At 42.0% G+C, this 17,940-nt stretch overlaps 1 protein-coding gene across 6 annotated transcripts in view; it reads right to left on the bottom strand.

The window, feature by feature from the left end:
- TBC1D9B (TBC1 domain family member 9B) overlaps positions 1-17,940 on the bottom strand; it is a 37,396-nt gene extending 19,456 nt beyond the window's left edge. For 2 of the 6 annotated variants that reach the window (XM_039485259.1, XM_039485260.1), the window contains exons 1-7: positions 17,804-17,921; positions 12,400-12,510; positions 7,793-7,911; positions 5,187-5,415; positions 4,223-4,481; positions 3,136-3,343; positions 672-884 (exon numbers count right to left, since the gene is read on the bottom strand). In XM_039485259.1, the coding sequence (XP_039341193.1) occupies positions 672-884; positions 3,136-3,343; positions 4,223-4,481; positions 5,187-5,415; positions 7,793-7,911; positions 12,400-12,510; positions 17,804-17,921 (1,257 nt within the window). Of the gene's footprint in view, positions 1-671; positions 885-3,135; positions 3,344-4,222; positions 4,482-5,186; positions 5,416-7,792; positions 7,912-11,363; positions 11,425-12,399; positions 12,511-17,224; positions 17,408-17,535; positions 17,574-17,803 lie in introns of those variants that run through there. The other 4 variants (XM_039485261.1, XM_039485262.1, XM_039485263.1 and 1 more) reach the window with 4 other exon arrangements.

Genomic DNA, 17,940 nt, shown 5'->3' with positions numbered 1-17,940 from the left:
CTGACTGTAACAAACAGGAGTCACTAGAAGCTGCTCCAAACTCTGCCAACTGGGGATTACCAGAGCATATTTAGCTCTGGCCACTTCCCCTGCCCACCCTGACATGTCCCCCACACCAGGGGTTGTGGAAAGGGACGCTTTACACTTCCTGGGGATTGTCCCATGCTGAGGGTATCCCCGGCACGGGATTTAGGAGGAAGTTTCTGCTCCCTTTACACTGATTGACTGTGCAGAAGGGCACAGCGGACCAGAGAATCTAGTCTGATATTTCAGCCTCTATCTCTCTTCCCCTGCCTTTCAAAGCAATAGATGCTGCCTACTTCCTTTCCCCTTGCCAACAGCACTCCCCCAGCATAAACACCATTTTCTCTGTGAGGCTCAGGCTCACAGGAACTAGCTTTCTTTATCTTGAGAAATTATAATTCAACTCTAACCAATGAAATGGGTAACTTCCCTAATCTGCAGAGAACGGTGACACAAATGAGAAATTGATGTAAATAGGTCTTATTCCTACTGTTCCTCATTATAAAGACCTGAAATGTCTGAGCTTAGTCAGCCTCCAGCTTTCAGAGTAGCAGTCTGATAGGAAGATGCCATTTGCTGGAGTAGACAATGCAACAAACGTCTCTTTGGAAAGGTGGAAAGCCCCCTCCAGAACTCTGCCCTAGTACCTCACATCCAGTGTCACTGAAGCTCCCCTTCCACTTTCTGCCAGAGCCATCCGATTTCTTTGATGGCGTTCTCTGCAAGAAGTCAGAGATTCTCTGTACCAGGAAATCTCGGTCCTTCAGGTTGGCGAAGAGGAAGGTCATTTTACTTTTGGTGCTGATGGAGAGAGGGCGGGGCAAGACACTGGAGCTGTCTGCTTTCTCAACAACTGCCACCTGGAAAAGACAGTCACAAGCAATTTGAATACAGCAGGACTCCATCATTTCCATTTGATCATTAAAAGGGACTCCGAGATGCAGGGCCAAATTTAACTTGCTATAAAACATTTATAACCTGGATTATCCTTCTGGTATTAATTTTTGCCAACACATCAACTCCATCATCAAGACATATGCAAGCTGGTCTCAACCAGCAGCCTCTGCTGTAGCTGATGTGGTTTTTACAGGAATGATAGTGGTGGCTGGTGTGGAAAGAAGGGGGAGAAAACTGATGGAGTACCCCCACAAAGAGGAGTTTACTTTGCTTTTTAAACACCTGCTTCCTCATGCCTGCCATGTGCTCTGGTTTATACAGAAAGATCGGAGGGCTTTCCTCAGTTTCCTCAGCTGAAGGACAGACTTTTCACTGCCCCCCATCAAGATGCTGAGTCCCCTTTTAAATTGAAAGAATAAAAACATACGCAGTGTGAATAAGATTTTACCTTTTTTCCTATTTACAAAATTGAGTGTATAAACAAATTAAGAAAATACAAGAGCTTGTTTAAAAAAATGCTATTTTTCTAGAATAGGAGAGAAAATGCCAAGGCAGAAAAGCGTGCTCACCGGCACTGTGCGCAAACAGCTGTGCCTGATTCTCTAACAGTAGCCCTATCTCCACTACTACAGAACAGAGCAAGACACCCTGAAAGCTTTTTTTTTTTTTCATAAGAGCTACACAAAAAATATTGTTGTTGTTGTTCCCTCTTCCGTCAGGTACAGGTAGTTAACAAGTGCTATTGAAGGAGCTGCGCAGATTTAATGAATGATGGCACACAAGCAAAATGCATTTCAGCTTAATTAAAAATAGAAGAAAAAAATCTGTTTGCCAAATGGGAACGGACGAGGTAGCACAGGGGAAAATGCTACTTTCAAGCTGCTAAGAGGTCTTTCTTTTACAAGCAGGAGACAAAAAACAAAATCTAAAATGTAAAAGAAAAACAAAAACCAAAGCACCAGAAAGCCAACAGTCACAATATCATAGGGTTGGAAGGGACCTCAAGAGGTCATCTAGTCCAACCCCCTGCTCTAAGCAGGGCCTATCCCCACACAGAATTTTAACCCCGTTCCCTAAATGCTCTCCACAAGGATTGAACTCACAACCCTAAGTTTAGCAGACCAATGCTCAAACCACTGAGCTATTCCTCCACAGACTTTGTTAAACACTGAAAGTCTGACTTGTCTCTCTGTGTTTTCTACCTTTGCTTCCTTCCCTGTTACTTGGGTTTTGGAGACAGATTTCTCTTTCAATAGGAACCGATCTCAGTCTTTTGCTAGAATCATTGCCCATTACGGAAGAATCCCCCAGTACCTAAATAAACTGCCATTTCTTTTGAAACTGTTTGGGAATCATTAGGTAGATAGGTAAGAAGACAGAATACATCATATTGCCTCTCTCTAAATCCATGGTACGCCCACATCTTGAATACTGTGTGCAGATGTGGTCACCCCATCTCAAAAAAGATAAACTGGAATTAGAAAAGGTACAGAAAAGGGCAACAAAAATTATTAGGGTTATGGAACAGCTTCCATATGAGGAGATATTAATAAGAATGGGACTTTTCAGCTTGGAAAAAAGAGATAACTAAGGGGGGATAGGATTGAGGTCTATAAAATCATGACTGGTATGGAGAAAGTAAATAAGGAAGTGTTATTTACGCCTCATAACACAAAAACCAGGGGTCACCAAATTAAATTTATAGGCAGCAGGTTTAAAACAAAACAAAATGAAGTATTTCTTCACAAGTCTCTCGCAGTCGACCTGTGGAACTCTTTGCCAGAGGATGTTGTGAAGGCCAAGACTATAATAAGGTTCAAAAAAGAACTAGTTAAATTCATGGAGGATAGGTCCATCAATGGCTATGAGCCAAGATGAGCAGGGATGTAAAACCATGCTCTGAGGTGTCCTTAGCCTTTGTTTGCCAGACGCTGGGAATGAGCGACAGGGGATGGATCACTTGATGATTACCTTTTCTGTTCATTCCCTCTGAAGCACCTGTCATTGGCCACTGTTGGAAGACAGGATACTAGGCTAGATGGACTATTGGTCTGACCCAGTATGGCTGTTCTTATGTTCTTAGCCTATGGATTAACCTACTGTGGTCAAGAGTCAGGATTCACAACCTGTAAGCACCAGAAACACCCAAAAGCTAAAGACCGAAAGCTTGCAGTCCTGATGGATAAGTGGCTTTTCATTCTAACAGGTTCCCACCTCCCTGAGTGGAATGATGAGGTGACAGGCCTCCTCTGCCTTGCTGGCAAAACAGATGTAATTGTTGGAAACAAACATCTGGCCAGGGATGTGCATCTTGTTAAATGGAGTCCACAAGGTGCAGTCTGTATGTCCATCCAGGCGTTCATCCTTGGGGAGCCGGAAGGTGGCACGGTACCAATCATTTTTGGCTCGAGCATCCAGATCTCTGGGGGAAAAAAAAGAGAGAAGGGTAATCCCCACACTGGGAGGCATGAATGGCCTCACCCTCCATCCTCAAAATCCTAAGAAAGAAACACCACAACCAAAGGTTCATTCCAGTCACAGCATGCAGGAACACCTCTCATCTTCTCACTGTTCACTTCTCAAACTGAGATATACCACAACACTCACACATTCTCTGGAGCACAAGTACTTAAAAGATAAAACAAGGTTTCTCTCGGGTGCTTCTCATAAACATAAAATATACCTTACTCTCTAGATAAATACTTTGAGGGAAATCATCACAAGGTTGAAACAGATGGATTTAAATGACTGTGCAACCTTCCATCCCAAAACAGTGATACTATTAAAATTTGTACAATACTTTGAAGATGTAAAATGCTAGAAGCGTACTATGATTTTTTAAAAGACTCTCACCTTTTAATAAAAGGAGATCAAAGCAGAGGATTGGGGGGAAATATAGGGATCCTGAAAGCATGCTTCTAAATAGTTGCACTCGGGGAAGGCATGCATTACTGTACCAAAGCAGAAGGCATCGTAGATTAAGTCATCTCCAATAGAAGCAAATTCTGCTTACATGATTATTTTCAGATAGGGATCATTGAAAGTTCAGTCTATGCCTTCAAGCACACGAGGAAAACTGAACTTGTCCAAAAATAGATGAATTGTACTCAGGACAAAAACGAGCATAGAGCTACAAGGGGGGAATGTCAGAGATTATGTAGCACCTAAAGTAATCAAGCCTTGATTAAGATTTGGGCCTCAGGTGCTAAACAATATTACCAAATAACGTACACCTATTCTTTGACTCTCCTGCTCCCCCCCTTCCCCTGTCCCCATTTCCACTGCTGGAAAAGACACACACCTTTTGAGTGCAGAGATGTTCTTTAGAGGCTTGCTAGGCTTGGGAAGGGACTTGTCCTCCAGGAAGCCCTCGTTGTCCAGTAGCTGTCGCATGGCGATATTAGCCAGCTGTTCCATCAGCTTGAAGGTCTCATTGATGTTGAGGAACATGGAGAAGTAAAGCTCGCTATCCCTGGTACTCACTTTAATGCACTCAGGGAACAGTAGCGTGGCATTTTTTTCCAGCTGTGTCACATCCACCCACTGGACTACCAGGGTCACTAAGGAAGCACCCAAAGTAAACCCACCAATTACAATGTGATGCAAAACACACACAGCCAATAGGAGAGAAGACAAAGTAGCAAGCAAGACTTGCTATTTCTTTTCCCATTCTTGGGCAATTTTTTTTCTTCCCAAGTGCTTCACCGTAAAGGAAGCACCGTCTGAGAATAACTGGTCTATGAAACAATACTGGATCCCACCTGAATATTGCTGAATCAGTGCATACTCCTAATTATATCTTCTCAGGTTTTCATATCTCATCCATAGCAGATAACTACGGACAACGGAGTAACGCCTGAGACAAATGTCAACAAGCTCTGAAAACTCCAATAAAGAACTCCAAACAGGACTACATTAATGCGAACGAGGAACCTTTTAGTTTTCGCTCGCAGCATCCACATGGGGGAGTTACAGTGCAGCACTTGTATGTGCACTGTTCATACCCCCATATTCTGAACTACAGGGCAGTGCAGACATAGCCACAGGCTTCTAGATCACTTTGGTTGCTTTTGAGAATTCTACCCATAAAGTCATGAGAAAGCTATTTGACAAGTGAAAGTGGGACCTGAAGGCTGTGTGCTGGGGCTAAAAGAGGATTTCCATAGGGGAAAAAAAATTAAAACAGCCAAAAAAGCCCACACCAATGATCAACTATATCAAGGGGGAAGTGGCAGATAAGAGCACCTAGCAAGCTGGTAACTTACCTTCTTTGCCCAGCAGGAAGGAGTAGAAACAGAGGTGATTGACAGTCAGATACAGCCAGCCCTGCCTTGGAACATGCCCTTTCCAATAGCTGCAAGAATAGTAATTGACTAGCTTCTCCACCTCAGGCATTCCAAACTGTTTCCGCATCTTGAGTTCAGCCTCCTTAAATTTACCTGGATCCTCTTCACCCTGGGGCTGCTGATTCTTGTTCTCTTCAGCAATAATGCCCTGAAGGGAGAGGAGAGGATGATAGAAAGTGGAAACATTAGTGCTGCCTTCACTTACAGCGTTAAAGTAGCACAATCTCAGAGATAGGGAGGAAGAACATGGTGAGGGAATCCACACCAGATCCAGGTTAAAGGCAAAACAGAGACGGTTAATAAGAACAACAAATCAGACAGCTTGGAATCCTGTTAAAGGTGAACCTATGCCTGAACACACACTTAAAGCTAGCGTCCATAAACAACATTGCAGTGATCTTCTCCTGACTGGCCTGGTAACTCAGAGTTAGCACTCTATGCTCCCATGCAGGAGACCTGAGGTCAATTCCTGGTACTGCTGAAGAGTGAGCATGCTTCCTAGAGGGCTTGGAATTCCGCAGACAGCACCAATGGACGCTAGAGAGAGCTCTGTCCTATTCTGTTTAACCAGAAGGAAAGGACTGCCAGTAACCCAAGAGTTGTGGGAAACAGGCAAGGAACCTGACAGAGATACAAAGGAGACTCAAGAAAAACAATTTTTCACAGTCACAACTCACAATGATGTCTTAATGTTTTGTTTTCTAGATTACAGTAACAAGTCACTCCTACTTTATGGAGATTTTTATCTCCCCTTTCAATACCATCTAAAAAAACTACCACTGACTTACAGTGACACCGTGGGTCTGATTTTCAGAGACAACAAGCAACTACAACTTACATAACTTCAATGGGAGTTACATGTCCTCAGGACCTCAGAAAAATAGACCCTATCAGCCTTGATAGGTTAAAATATAAAGAGTTCTCCTTGACAATGGTCCACAACTTGCAATTCCTACCCTGAAAATCAAGTATTTCCCCCCCTTTGAAAAATTCAAATTCAACAGCTAAGGTGCTGAAAAAGAAGCTGCCTCTGTGTTACCAATATCCAGGAGCATACATCAATTTGTGACTCAAAAATGTGTGCTATTATTATATTTCTATTAGAAGGATTTTTTTTTGGAACGTTCACAGATCTATTTTAAGGCTAGGAGGCCTTTAAAAATAGATCAGTTTCTTAGCTTATCAGTGCATAGAGTGTCCTTTTCAGCAAGCACAGATGCCCTTCTCTGTTAGAGCCTGCAGCCTTGATGGCAGAGCCACTGCGTGGGTAGTGCTACTGTTTCCAAGCTGCCCACTTTAGTTATTTCTTGCTCTTATCACCTCCATCACTCTAGAGGATGGATCATCACATTAGCTCCTAGCATCATTCTCAAATCTACAGTCTAGTTTATAAACAGCTTGATTTTCAATTTTTAGAAGTGTGGACACAACTGTATCTATGGCTGCACCTACAACTATGCCTCCATCTACCGAACCAAAGTATGGATAACATATTCCACCCTAGACTTCAGGCAAAGGCTGAAATATGTCAGGGGAGCTTTGCACCGCTTCCAAAGCTTAGCTTTGGGCACTACCAGGACAGCAAAATCCAGAGTTAAAGGCCCTTCACCAAAAATGCCAGCAACCCATGGTCATTTGGATCTAGGGACCGACAGTGAAGGTACATCAGCCAAGTTCAACTGCTGCTATAAAACACAAGAGAAGAGCAAGTCTCAGAAAATGAGCACCCAGATCATCTAGGGAATTAATAATCTATATCAACATGCTGAGACAAAAGTACTGTTTCTGACATTCTCAGGCTGTCTTTACTACTATAATATTCCTAGTGAGAAACTGTCAAGCATTCAGAGACCTGGTCCATCCACCTCCTTCACTGTCTCTACTAACTGGGCAACAGCTGACTCTACCCTCATCACACCAGGGGGGCAAGATTACTTACTCAGTGTTCCCCAAAAAATCAAAGGCCCCCACCCACTTACAGTTCAGACTGATTCTTTCTTAGTTAACCCCTCAACCAGCAGAGTTGCTAGTGTTTGTTTGAAACAGAGCACCATGGGAATTAGGATACAGTCACCTTACACCAGAGACAGATTCTGGATAGTCCTAGCAGGGGAAAGTGCATTGTTTACAGGTTAAATTATCTGGTGACAAACATGGGGGAGGTCACAGCAGTGCAACGTGGTCCTCTTGTTTCTCTCTGCCAAAGATACAGCTCATTGGGATGATATCAGACGGGAAGAAGGTTTTAGTGAGTTATTGCACCAGGAGAATTCTCAAAGGCAGGTTGCTCTTTGAGATCTGCTCTTTCCACACGATTTCTACTGCAGTATGTATTAATCCTGAGCTATTCCAGCAATAACATAGTACTGATAAAAATAGCATATTATATGAAGATCTGAAGCATACCTATGTCCAGAGAAGGGTGAAGATGGAAATATCTATAGGAAATTTTTTTTCCCCCTCCAAAAGGTAAAAAATCTCAACACCACCTCCCCATGACCTGCAGGGAAACATGTGCCCCTTACATGTATCTTGCCCTTGACAAAAGTGGTGATGTCGTCCTCATTATCAAAGATGGAGAGAGTCTGCAGCAAGTTATTCTCTAGCCATTCCCAATGCTTTGTGATCTCCTTGCGAGATGAGCCTAACAGGGGGACAAACAGGAAATAGTCAGAACACCGTTCTTCTTGCACGTTCACAGTAAAAAATCAATAAAAGCATCACTGCAGAAAACAGTGGGCAGGGCACCTGTAACCAGTCAACTACACCCATGCTATGGAGTCATTTAAAAAAATAATATATTGAAAGTCAAACTGTTGTTGACACTGCCAGGTCCTCCTATTGACAGCCATGCACACTATAGGTCAGCCTGCCTGCAAGTGTACAATAAGTCCTATTTTTCCCCAAATCATAGAATATCAGGGTTGGAAGGGACCTCAGGTGGTCATCTAGTCCAACCCCCTGCTCAAAGCAGGACCAATCCCCAGACAATTTTTTTTTTTTTACCCCAGATCCCTAAATGGCCCCCTCAAGGATTGAACTCACAACCCTGGATTTAGCAGGCCAATGCTCAAACCACTGTGCTATCCCTTCCCCCTTACTCACACAGCTTGGAAAGGTTTTCTTAATTCTTAATTAGTATTTTACACCCTATAGAATATTAGGAAAACTTTCTACAAACTAATTTCAGAAAAATAGGACTTGCTGGATCCCTGCAGTTTGACGCTATTCTCCAATACTGTGCATGACTGCCAGGAGAGAGCAGATGGACCTGAAATAAACAAACAAGGCAAACGTGAAACATTCACATTTGAAATGCTTCTGTGCTGTTTATTTGGGACGTTTGGCACAATTTATTTCTTTCAAAAGAAGCTTATTTGTCAATCACTTTAATACTACAACATCAGCAAGTTTCAAGTCTTAAAATCCCCTTTCATGCTGGAGCAAATTAGGAGGAGGGGACATTTCTACAGGAAGGGTAGCTGGCCTGTGGTTTTGTTCCTTTAGCTATTTATTTCAGAAATTTACATTTTAGTAAGAGATTTCTCCCTTTCCACCCAGGCTCAACTTTGCATTCAAGTCAGAACCATTGAGTAATGGAAATGGTTATATCAGATATTCATTGTTATAACTTCAGAGCAGTATGAAAGCACAGAAAATAGACAAAAACCTTTACCAAAAAACTAAGAACTTTGGTAGTTAGCAGATAAAGTAAGAAATATAATGAAACACAACTGAAAGATGAATCCATTTATGTTTAAGTCTAAAATGTTGTAAACTTCCTCCTCAATTAAATTCCAGTAAGTTCTAAAATCCTACTTCAACTATGTACAGGACTCACTCCCAATTGAAAACAGTATAGAAATGGGCTTCCTAAAAATGTGTAGGTGAACATTTCAATTGCTTTAATGACACAGCATCCATCCTACCAAGCAATTTCTATGCAGGCATAGAAGCCCCTGCACCAGGACTGATCAAAGAAAGGAGGAGAAGGGGAGACAAGGGAAGATACAAAGCTCCCTGAAGCTCTTACTCTACACAAGGTTTATTTCTTGCCTTGTTAAGAGGCAACCTTGGCAACAAATGAGTCACAGCTGAAAGGTCTATAGTTGACACCTAACAATGAAACTACCCCAGCTCGTCTGTGGTTACACAAACCAAAATAACCCCAAGATCTGAAACCAGAAACTAGAATCAGCAATAAATATTTCTGCCTCAGGGGACCATGAATTGTGTCTTCACTAGGTCAATGGAGTACAGACAAATATACTCAAAGTCAGGAAGAAAGACGTAGTTTACCTGTAGCCTAACTTTAGCCATTGATACATGTTTTCAAACTACAAGGATCAGATAATCTTTAATGACTTAGGTGCCTTTAGAATAAGTATCTGCTTGGTGCTTTGGACTTGGAGGAAGCATAGTGTTTTATAGCATGGGAATGAATCTGGAATTCTGGTTTTTTCCCTTAATTATTGTTTGAGATCTTTCTATGAAAGACACTAGAGTCATGCAGAGTATTATTGTTCCACACGTACCACTATGCTACAAGAACGTTAGGGCTTTACAGTTAATCACTCAATAGTCAAGAAGGACAAAAGTTGAGGCTGCATATACAACTATAACTCTATCCACTCATACCATATAACACAAGCTGTAAACGCACAATCACATGGTATTTCAATCTCAACTGGAGCACCTTATACATACTATTTTTACAACCTTCAATACACATATGTAATAACATTTTGTAATTTTGTTCATTCTTTTTTCTTACATCAGTATAAAAACCCAGTAGATAAAGATAAGGGTTCTCTCTAAAGTATATATTTTAATAATTTTATAAGCAACCAAATCCTTGCTATATATTTCCTTTCAGTGCACAAAACTGCATTCCTTAGAGCATTGTTTCCCAAACTTGGGATGCCGCTTGTGTAGGGAAAGCCCGTGGCAGGCCGGGCCAGTTTGTTTACCCGCCACGTCTGCAGGTTCGGCTGATCGTGGCTCCCACTGGCTGTGGTTCACTGCTCCAGGCCAATGGGAGCTGCTGGAAGTGTGTGGGCCGAGGGACATACTGGCCGCCACTTCCAGCAGCTCCCATTGGCCTGGAGCAGCGAACCGCGGCCAGTGGGAGCCACGAATGGCCGGACCTGTGGACGCGGCAGGTACACAAACTGGCCCGGCCAACCAGGGGCTTTCCCTACACAAGGGGCATCCCAAGTTTGGGAAACACTGCCTTAGACGTAATTCAAGGATTAAAGTAGTTAAGTAAGAAGCTAATTTTGACCCTGACAGACCACCTCAGGCCAGAACCATAGGCCCATTCACTTGTGCGTGAATATCAAAGGAGTTAAATGGATTAGTATATATTTAGGCAGAACAGGGCAGAATAACTGAACGAGAAGACTGAGATCCTCAGAATTATTCTGGGTAGCCCTGGAAACGACTTTTGGGAAACTGGCAGTCTATTACAACACTGCCACCATTTGGAGTTACAAACTATGGTTTACCTGCTTTAAGCTCTCAATAACTCTAATTCCTTTTCTTAGCCAATAAACCTTCAGTTAGTTTACTAAGGAATTGGCTGCCAGTGTTGTCTCTGGTGTAAGATCCAGACTATCAATTGATCTGAAGGTAAGTGACTTTGGGACTAGGAGAAACCTGATGTGGTGTGATTTTTGGTTTTAATAACCTTTTATCACAAAGTTCAGTTTGCCTGCATGCAAGATAGGCTGGAGAGGCTAAAGGGACTCACTGTGACTCCACTGTAAGACTGCTACAATGATCCAGGAGTTCACATTTTTTAGCTTGGTGAAATCTAATTCTAGAACATACCACCAGGGTTGGGGTATCTGCCCTTGTTTTCTGACAGTCTGCCCTGAGATAGTCACTTTCAGTGGTTAGGCACCCCTGACAGCGTGATACTAATGTTGTTGCCCATGCACTTTACATTCTTCCTTAGGTGCAGGGCTCCATGCATAATGAGATTCTGAGGCTAGTTGCACCATTTACTGTTGTCACATTGCTATATAAATCCCAATTTGCATCATGTACATCCATAAAAATGCTGCTTCCTTCTGCTCTGAGTTTCTCACCCACCATTCTGCCTTCCTGCTTTCTTCCTGTGTCTTCTTCCCCACAAATGGGAGTTGATGGGTTTCTGTGGAGGAACGCAGCATTCTAAGCTTCTCCTCTCCTGTAGGCTTTAAGCAGCTCTACAGGAGAGACTGCGTGGCCATCTGGAGGAAGGAGGGGAACAGGGGCAGAAACTGATATTTGTGGGATCAGAGGGAGATTATTTTTAGGCTCACATTTTACTTCCCTTCAGCAAAGATTTCCCATCATACACTGGTCACTCTGACCCATAAGGTTGAATTGAATACAATTTTCTCCTCATCAGTGGGTAGGACCGAAATCCTCCCAGTGACCAAACTTCTCTATCAGATATTAAAAGGGCATATTACCCAACTCACACCTGGCCTTATGCAGTAAGGAATGCTATAAGATTCCAGTACAGCAATGGTGCTTTACAAATACAAGGGATGCAAAGGATATGTGGGGCTGGAGTTCTCATTACATTTTGTTAAAGGAAAAATCACGCACTAATTAGGCTGGAAAGGACTAAGCCATGACAATATAGTAAAGAGTTAATCATGGGTATTGATCAGCACCCTGAATAACCTTCATTTTCGCATTTTTGTACATGTTCCCATTTTGTGCTTTGCTACCAATGAGTATATCAGAGCACAGTAGTTGCTCTGCCACAGGAGTCCTTAGTAAACCCAGTTAAATTCTCCAAATTATTGCTCCTGCATACATACACGCACACCTCAGAGGAGGGAGAATCCGCACAACCCCTGCAGAAATTAAAGCTCTTGCTGAGAGTTCACTGGACCTCAGATTTTGGAGCTCAGTTAGTTTTAGCAACCCATATTGCTTGGAAGTTTGATTTAAGAGCTGTCAAGGTTCTTAATGAAATTGGTTCACCTATTATCATCACAAAAAAGTTGTGGACACATTAAAAATCCATAACTCATGTGAGAGTTGTAACATTCAGCCTTAGTATAACTGACCGTTTGAATGGTGCAATAATATATATATATAGCCACTTGCCAGTAATCACAGTAGTACCTACCACATGCCACTGCCCAATAGATTTGCGAGTCCTGAGTCTGGTGCAGGATCCGGTAAGGGGCGACTCTAGCACTGGAATCCAAAACCACATCGAGGGTTCCCACAAGCAGACCTAGGAAACAAAAGATTTGAAGATAAACAAAGTGAGCCACTGATAAGAGAGTTGGGATAAGGAGAAATGTAGCCTCAAATGGATGGTGGAAGCAATATGCATGGCCCCTTGGCATTCCTAGGGGACAGGTGAGCAATGGTGTCTCAGTATTGGAACTTTGGAGGAGGGCGTGGTGAACATCCAGTCATAGGAGCAAACAAACTATCTGTACTGAATAGCTACAGCTCACTGTTAATAACTTCATTGTTAATGCTGCAATCAGATGTCCATTATAAGCCTCAAGGTGACACTCTCCCTTTAAACTTTCTTTGGAAGGAGATGTTCCTATGCAAGTGTTTGTAATGAACACACAGGAAAGAGTTTTTCTGGAGATATTCAAGTCTAAGATAAATACTTTTCAAATGGCAAGCACTCAAACCATAAGCCTTCTTTGAAAAATATAAATAAAGTTTTTAGGGGTAGAGACCAGTTCCCAACACAGATAATGCTTTTGGGTAGTTCCGGGGAGTTTTCATTGATGTACCTAAAACACTATTAAAAGAACCGAAAGTTATAGACCCTATAGATTTCATATTCTTATAAAATCAGGAGAGATTTTTAACTATGACAAAATCCAAAAATAATACAGCAGAGGATTTTTGTAGGCCACAGCTTTCAGTGCCACCTTTGCAAAGAGCAGGTAAGATGATACCCTCAACCAGAGTAGAACCAAACAGAGAGAAATATCTGAGCAAATACTAGCAAAAGCTGATGTTCGCAGCTCTGTGACATTTCTAGAAGGCAAATTTGATTTAATCACTTCTTAAATTAGCAATTTAGATGGGAGTGGGGTCAGATCCACAAGCAGAGAAGTCTTTGGTCTGAACAGTATGAAACTGTACTAAAATAAGGAAAGTACTTTTGGAACTAAATATTGATAATACTGGGGATAGCAGCCAGAAAGGGGGGGAGGAAGGGGGGAAATGAAACCTGTTTGTTTTTGTGGTTTGGTTGTTTGTTAAACTGATGCTAAATCTAAATGTTAAGGGTAATCCTCTTTCTATCAGAAGATGTTACAGAATTCCCTTGCAGGTTACAGAGGCATCAGGAGCCTAACAACTTCCCTCTCTCCTATCACAATGAAAGAATGAATTCTCAGGCTGCAAGGCAAAAGAAAACTTCCTTTTCTTGACTTACAGACTCCCACCCAGAGGACGTGGAAGGACTTTGCCACAATTCAAAAAAGCACATAAGCACATGCTTAGTTCCATCACTATTTAGAACACTTAAGCACATGTTTAAAGTTAAGTTCTTGCTGCAGTGTTGTCCTGAATATGGATGCTTTCCTGAATTGGTGACTTTATGCTGATCAAAAGAGATTTTATGGAATTTTCATTTCCTCCTAACTTCAGAGTGAAATTTCAAGCCAAAACATTTATCTTCTGGGATATAAAAATCAGCAAATCATTTTTTTGAAAATGATTGAAGAGGATAAATTGAAACTCTGAGAACTTTGATACTGATTCAAAAGATTGGATAATGGTTAAATTTTATCTCCCTCAATGCTACTAAATATCACTAAGCTGGTTTATCACTTATTCTATTACATATAACCAGTACAAGAAGCTTCAGAGTTTGTATCTTTATACTATTCATTTTTGATAGCTGTCAGTCTCCCAAGCAATATATACACCTCTACCCCATTATAATGCCACCTGATATAACACGAATTTGGATATGATGCGGTAAAGCAGCGCTCCAGGGGGGGTGGGGCTGCGTGCTCTGGCGGATCAAATCAAGTTCAATATAACATGGTTTCACCTATAACGTGGTAAGATTTTTTGGCTCCCGAGGACAGTATTATATCGAGGTAGAAGTGTACTACAAGAGTACAGAAAGAAATTTAAAAAAACCTCAAAAAAACTAGAGAGAAGGATCATTCTAAATTAGAGCCTGCAAGCTCTATATTTGAAAACACAGTTAATGGAAATTGTTTTGGGTAATTTTTTAATCTGCTGATCATTAGATACAAATTTGTAGTGCTAACGAGGCCAATGGAATCAAGGTGGATGTCACCCATTTCCAACAGTTGACAAGAGTGTGTGAATATCAGCAGAGGAAAAATTACTTTTTGTAATGACCCATCCACTTTCAGTCTTTATTCAGGCCTAATTTGATGGTGTCCAGTTTGCAAATTAATTCCAGTTCTGTGGTTTCTCATTGAAGTCTGTTTTTGAAGTTTTTTTTGTTGAAGAATTGCCACTTTTAAGTCTGTTATTGAGTGTCCAGGGAGATTGAAGTGCTCTCCTACTGGTTTTTTAATGTTACAATTCTTGATGTCTGATGTGTGTCCATTTATTCTTTTTGTGTAGAGACTTTGGCTGGTTTGGCCAATGTACATGGCAGTGCATGTATGAGTGGATGGATTACTACAAAAAGTAATTTTCCCTCTGCTGATACACCTTCTTGTCAACTGTAGGAAATGGGTGATGTCCACCTTGATTGCACTGGCCTTGTTAGCACTACAAAAGTAATCAACTGTTGAGAATAGGCCACTTCCACCTTAACTGAATTGGCCTCGTTAGCACTGACCCACCACTTGGTAAAGCAACTCCCATCTTTTCTTATATATACTGCTTACTGTATTTTTCACTCTGTGCATCTGCTGAAGTGGGTTTTAGCCCACGAAAGCTTATGTCCAAATAAATTTGTTAGTTTCTAAGGTGCCACAAGGACTCCTCCTTGTTTAATCTCTTGTCTCAGTTCCCCATCTGTAAAGTGTAGATAACAATACTTCCCTTCTCCTACCCTTTGTCTGTCTTATCTATTGAGGCCCTGATCCTGCAAGTGACAGGAAAGAGCAGACCATTAAGTTCACACATGTTATCAACTGCAAGATTAGAGCCTTATCCTATAAGCTCTTTGGGGCATGATCAGTTTCTTACAGTGCATACATACAGTACCTAGCACAATGGGTGCCTGATTTTGGTGTAGATGCTTTGCACATATTTGTACAAATTGGTTAACAGAATATTAGTTTTTAAAATAAAAGACTACTTTCTCTAAATACTTGCCATGATTGAGTGCCAAGTGTGTACGATTTACACATGGCATATTGGACTGAAAACATTAAATGCTATTGTGCTCAAACTTTTAAGGGTGCAAGTACTTAACTGACTCAGTCATAACCCTATGTTCGTCTATTCCCCCAAAACATTAAGACACACTGAACAATGACAGTGCCTATCGGTAGCTTCTAGAGGTCTAGGACTTCAAAGACAGCCACTATCCTTTTTAGATGTTAAAAAAAAGTTTGCAGTGGAACCAAATTGGCTTGTAGGTTCAGTCACTTAATTTCTCTAATTTAAATGTTAAAACTTTCAGGAGATTCACAGCACCAGAGAATCATCTCTTCTCATACCTTCTTTTTGAAAACAGGAAATTCCAGCATAAAAAAAATTATAATTAAGATTCTTCAAATAACTGATATATACTACATAAACAGAATAAAAACCCCTTGCCTTTAAAAATTGTGGAAAAATGCACTACAGCAATGTATGTAAATATTACATCATCTTTATTGAGTACATTTGATTAACAAGTGTTGATATATAAAAACTGACTATACTGTACATTTCACAAACTAGCTTAAATGTGACCTATACATTTTGCAATATTTACATAACTAATTCTGCATTTCACATAATGAAAGTTGTACGTATTCTATTGAGAGATGTTTTGAAAGTGATTGCAAACACTGGTTTCTGATCACAGTTAAACCCTTTATGATCACTTCCCTCACTATGCTTTATACCTAAATCTGCCACACACAAATAAAGTGAATAATTCTCACTGACCAGCAAACAACTTCAATTTTGCCACTGTAACAAAATATTCATAATTATAAAGTCTAAACCAACTGCATCCATCACAAAACACTCTCTCATACGTGCACATTAAAACTATAATACCTTTCTCATACTCATACAAAGGTTGCCAATCATACAAATCCACAAAAAGGAAGATACTTTAGCAAGTCAAGACTATATGAATATCATACAAACAACTACCTTTTCCCATACAGAAAAAAAAATTCCATCTACTTCTATTATTATTTATATTGTGGTAGTGTCTAGAAGCCCCAGTCATGACCCCATTGCACTAAGGCCGTGTACAAACAAAACAAAAGGATGGTCCCTGCCCCAGAGAGCTTCTAATCTAAGTATAAGAGACAATGCGTGGATACAGACAGAGCAGCACAAGGAAACAATGAGACAATATTGGTCAGCATGACTGGCAGGGGTCACTGCAAACCAGTGGCTTAACCTTTATCATGATTTTTGTAGGGGTTAGTGCAAAGGAGAGTTTTAAGGAGGAAGAAGGGCAATGAAATGGCTTGGCAGATCTTTACAGGGATCTTCTCCCAAGCGTTATCGCCATCACAACTTACCAAAAAGATATACAAAAGCTGGATGCATTTCATCACAAATGTCTGAGAAGAATATTGCGAATAACATATAGAAGAAGTCAAATGAAGAAGTCGGAAAAATTACTGAACAAGGTACCTTCTCAAACAATCTACAAAAGAAGACATCAGTGGCTGGGACATATACTGAGCATGGAAAAAGCGCGCTTACCAAATACCACCCTTGAATGGAAGCCAGAAAATGCAAGAAGAAAGAGAGGAAGATGGCGAATAACATGGAAACGAACAGTTCTGAACGGCATCAAGTACCTCAACATGAAATGGGAAAATTTGGAGAGAAGGTCAGTTGACAGGCAAGGATGGGAAATGTGGGTAGCCCAATGTGCAGCAAAGCAGGGGACGGACTGAGGTCTAAGGTCAGGTCTCCCAAGCGTGAGGCAGGGCAGCAAAAGAGAATGCAGGAAGGTGCCCGTTTAGAAATGTAACAAGCGATCCATGCACCTTGGCCTACCCGCCCTACCTAACTGGGGACGGGGAACAGCCCCTAAATGCACACTGGGGATCACTGCTGAGCTCAGGTCATGTCACTATTTGCACGTCAGCTCACCAAACACACGCACCTTGCACGGGAGGGGAGGCAGACCTGGGATACTTATGGCCACCAATAAGGCAGCGGGACCCCGCCCCATGGGGACCCTCGCCCTGCCTAGGATCCTTATGGGCAGGAAAGGGGCGGAGAAGGGACCCCTCCCCCCTGGCGCCCCTCCCCCCGTCTGGGGGCGCCCTGGGTTCCCTTCACCTGTCAGGCCAGGCCCGGGCCCGGCTCCCGCCCCGCCCCCTCAGCTACAAGCAACCCTAGGGCCGCCTCGGTCCCGGCCAGCCCCTCACCCGTCAGGCCGCCGCCCTTGCCGTGGCCCCGCCGCCGCTGCAGCAGGAAGAAGGGGTTGGCGCGCTCGGTGACCCAGAGCGCGTTGGCCAGCAGCACCTCCTCGGGGCCCAGCCACATGGCGCCGGCTGCGCTCCGC

Source organism: Mauremys reevesii, linkage group 8 (assembly GCF_016161935.1).
Source record: "Mauremys reevesii isolate NIE-2019 linkage group 8, ASM1616193v1, whole genome shotgun sequence".
NCBI lineage: Eukaryota > Metazoa > Chordata > Testudines > Geoemydidae > Mauremys > Mauremys reevesii.
This window is presented reverse-complemented; position numbering and strand designations above follow the sequence as displayed.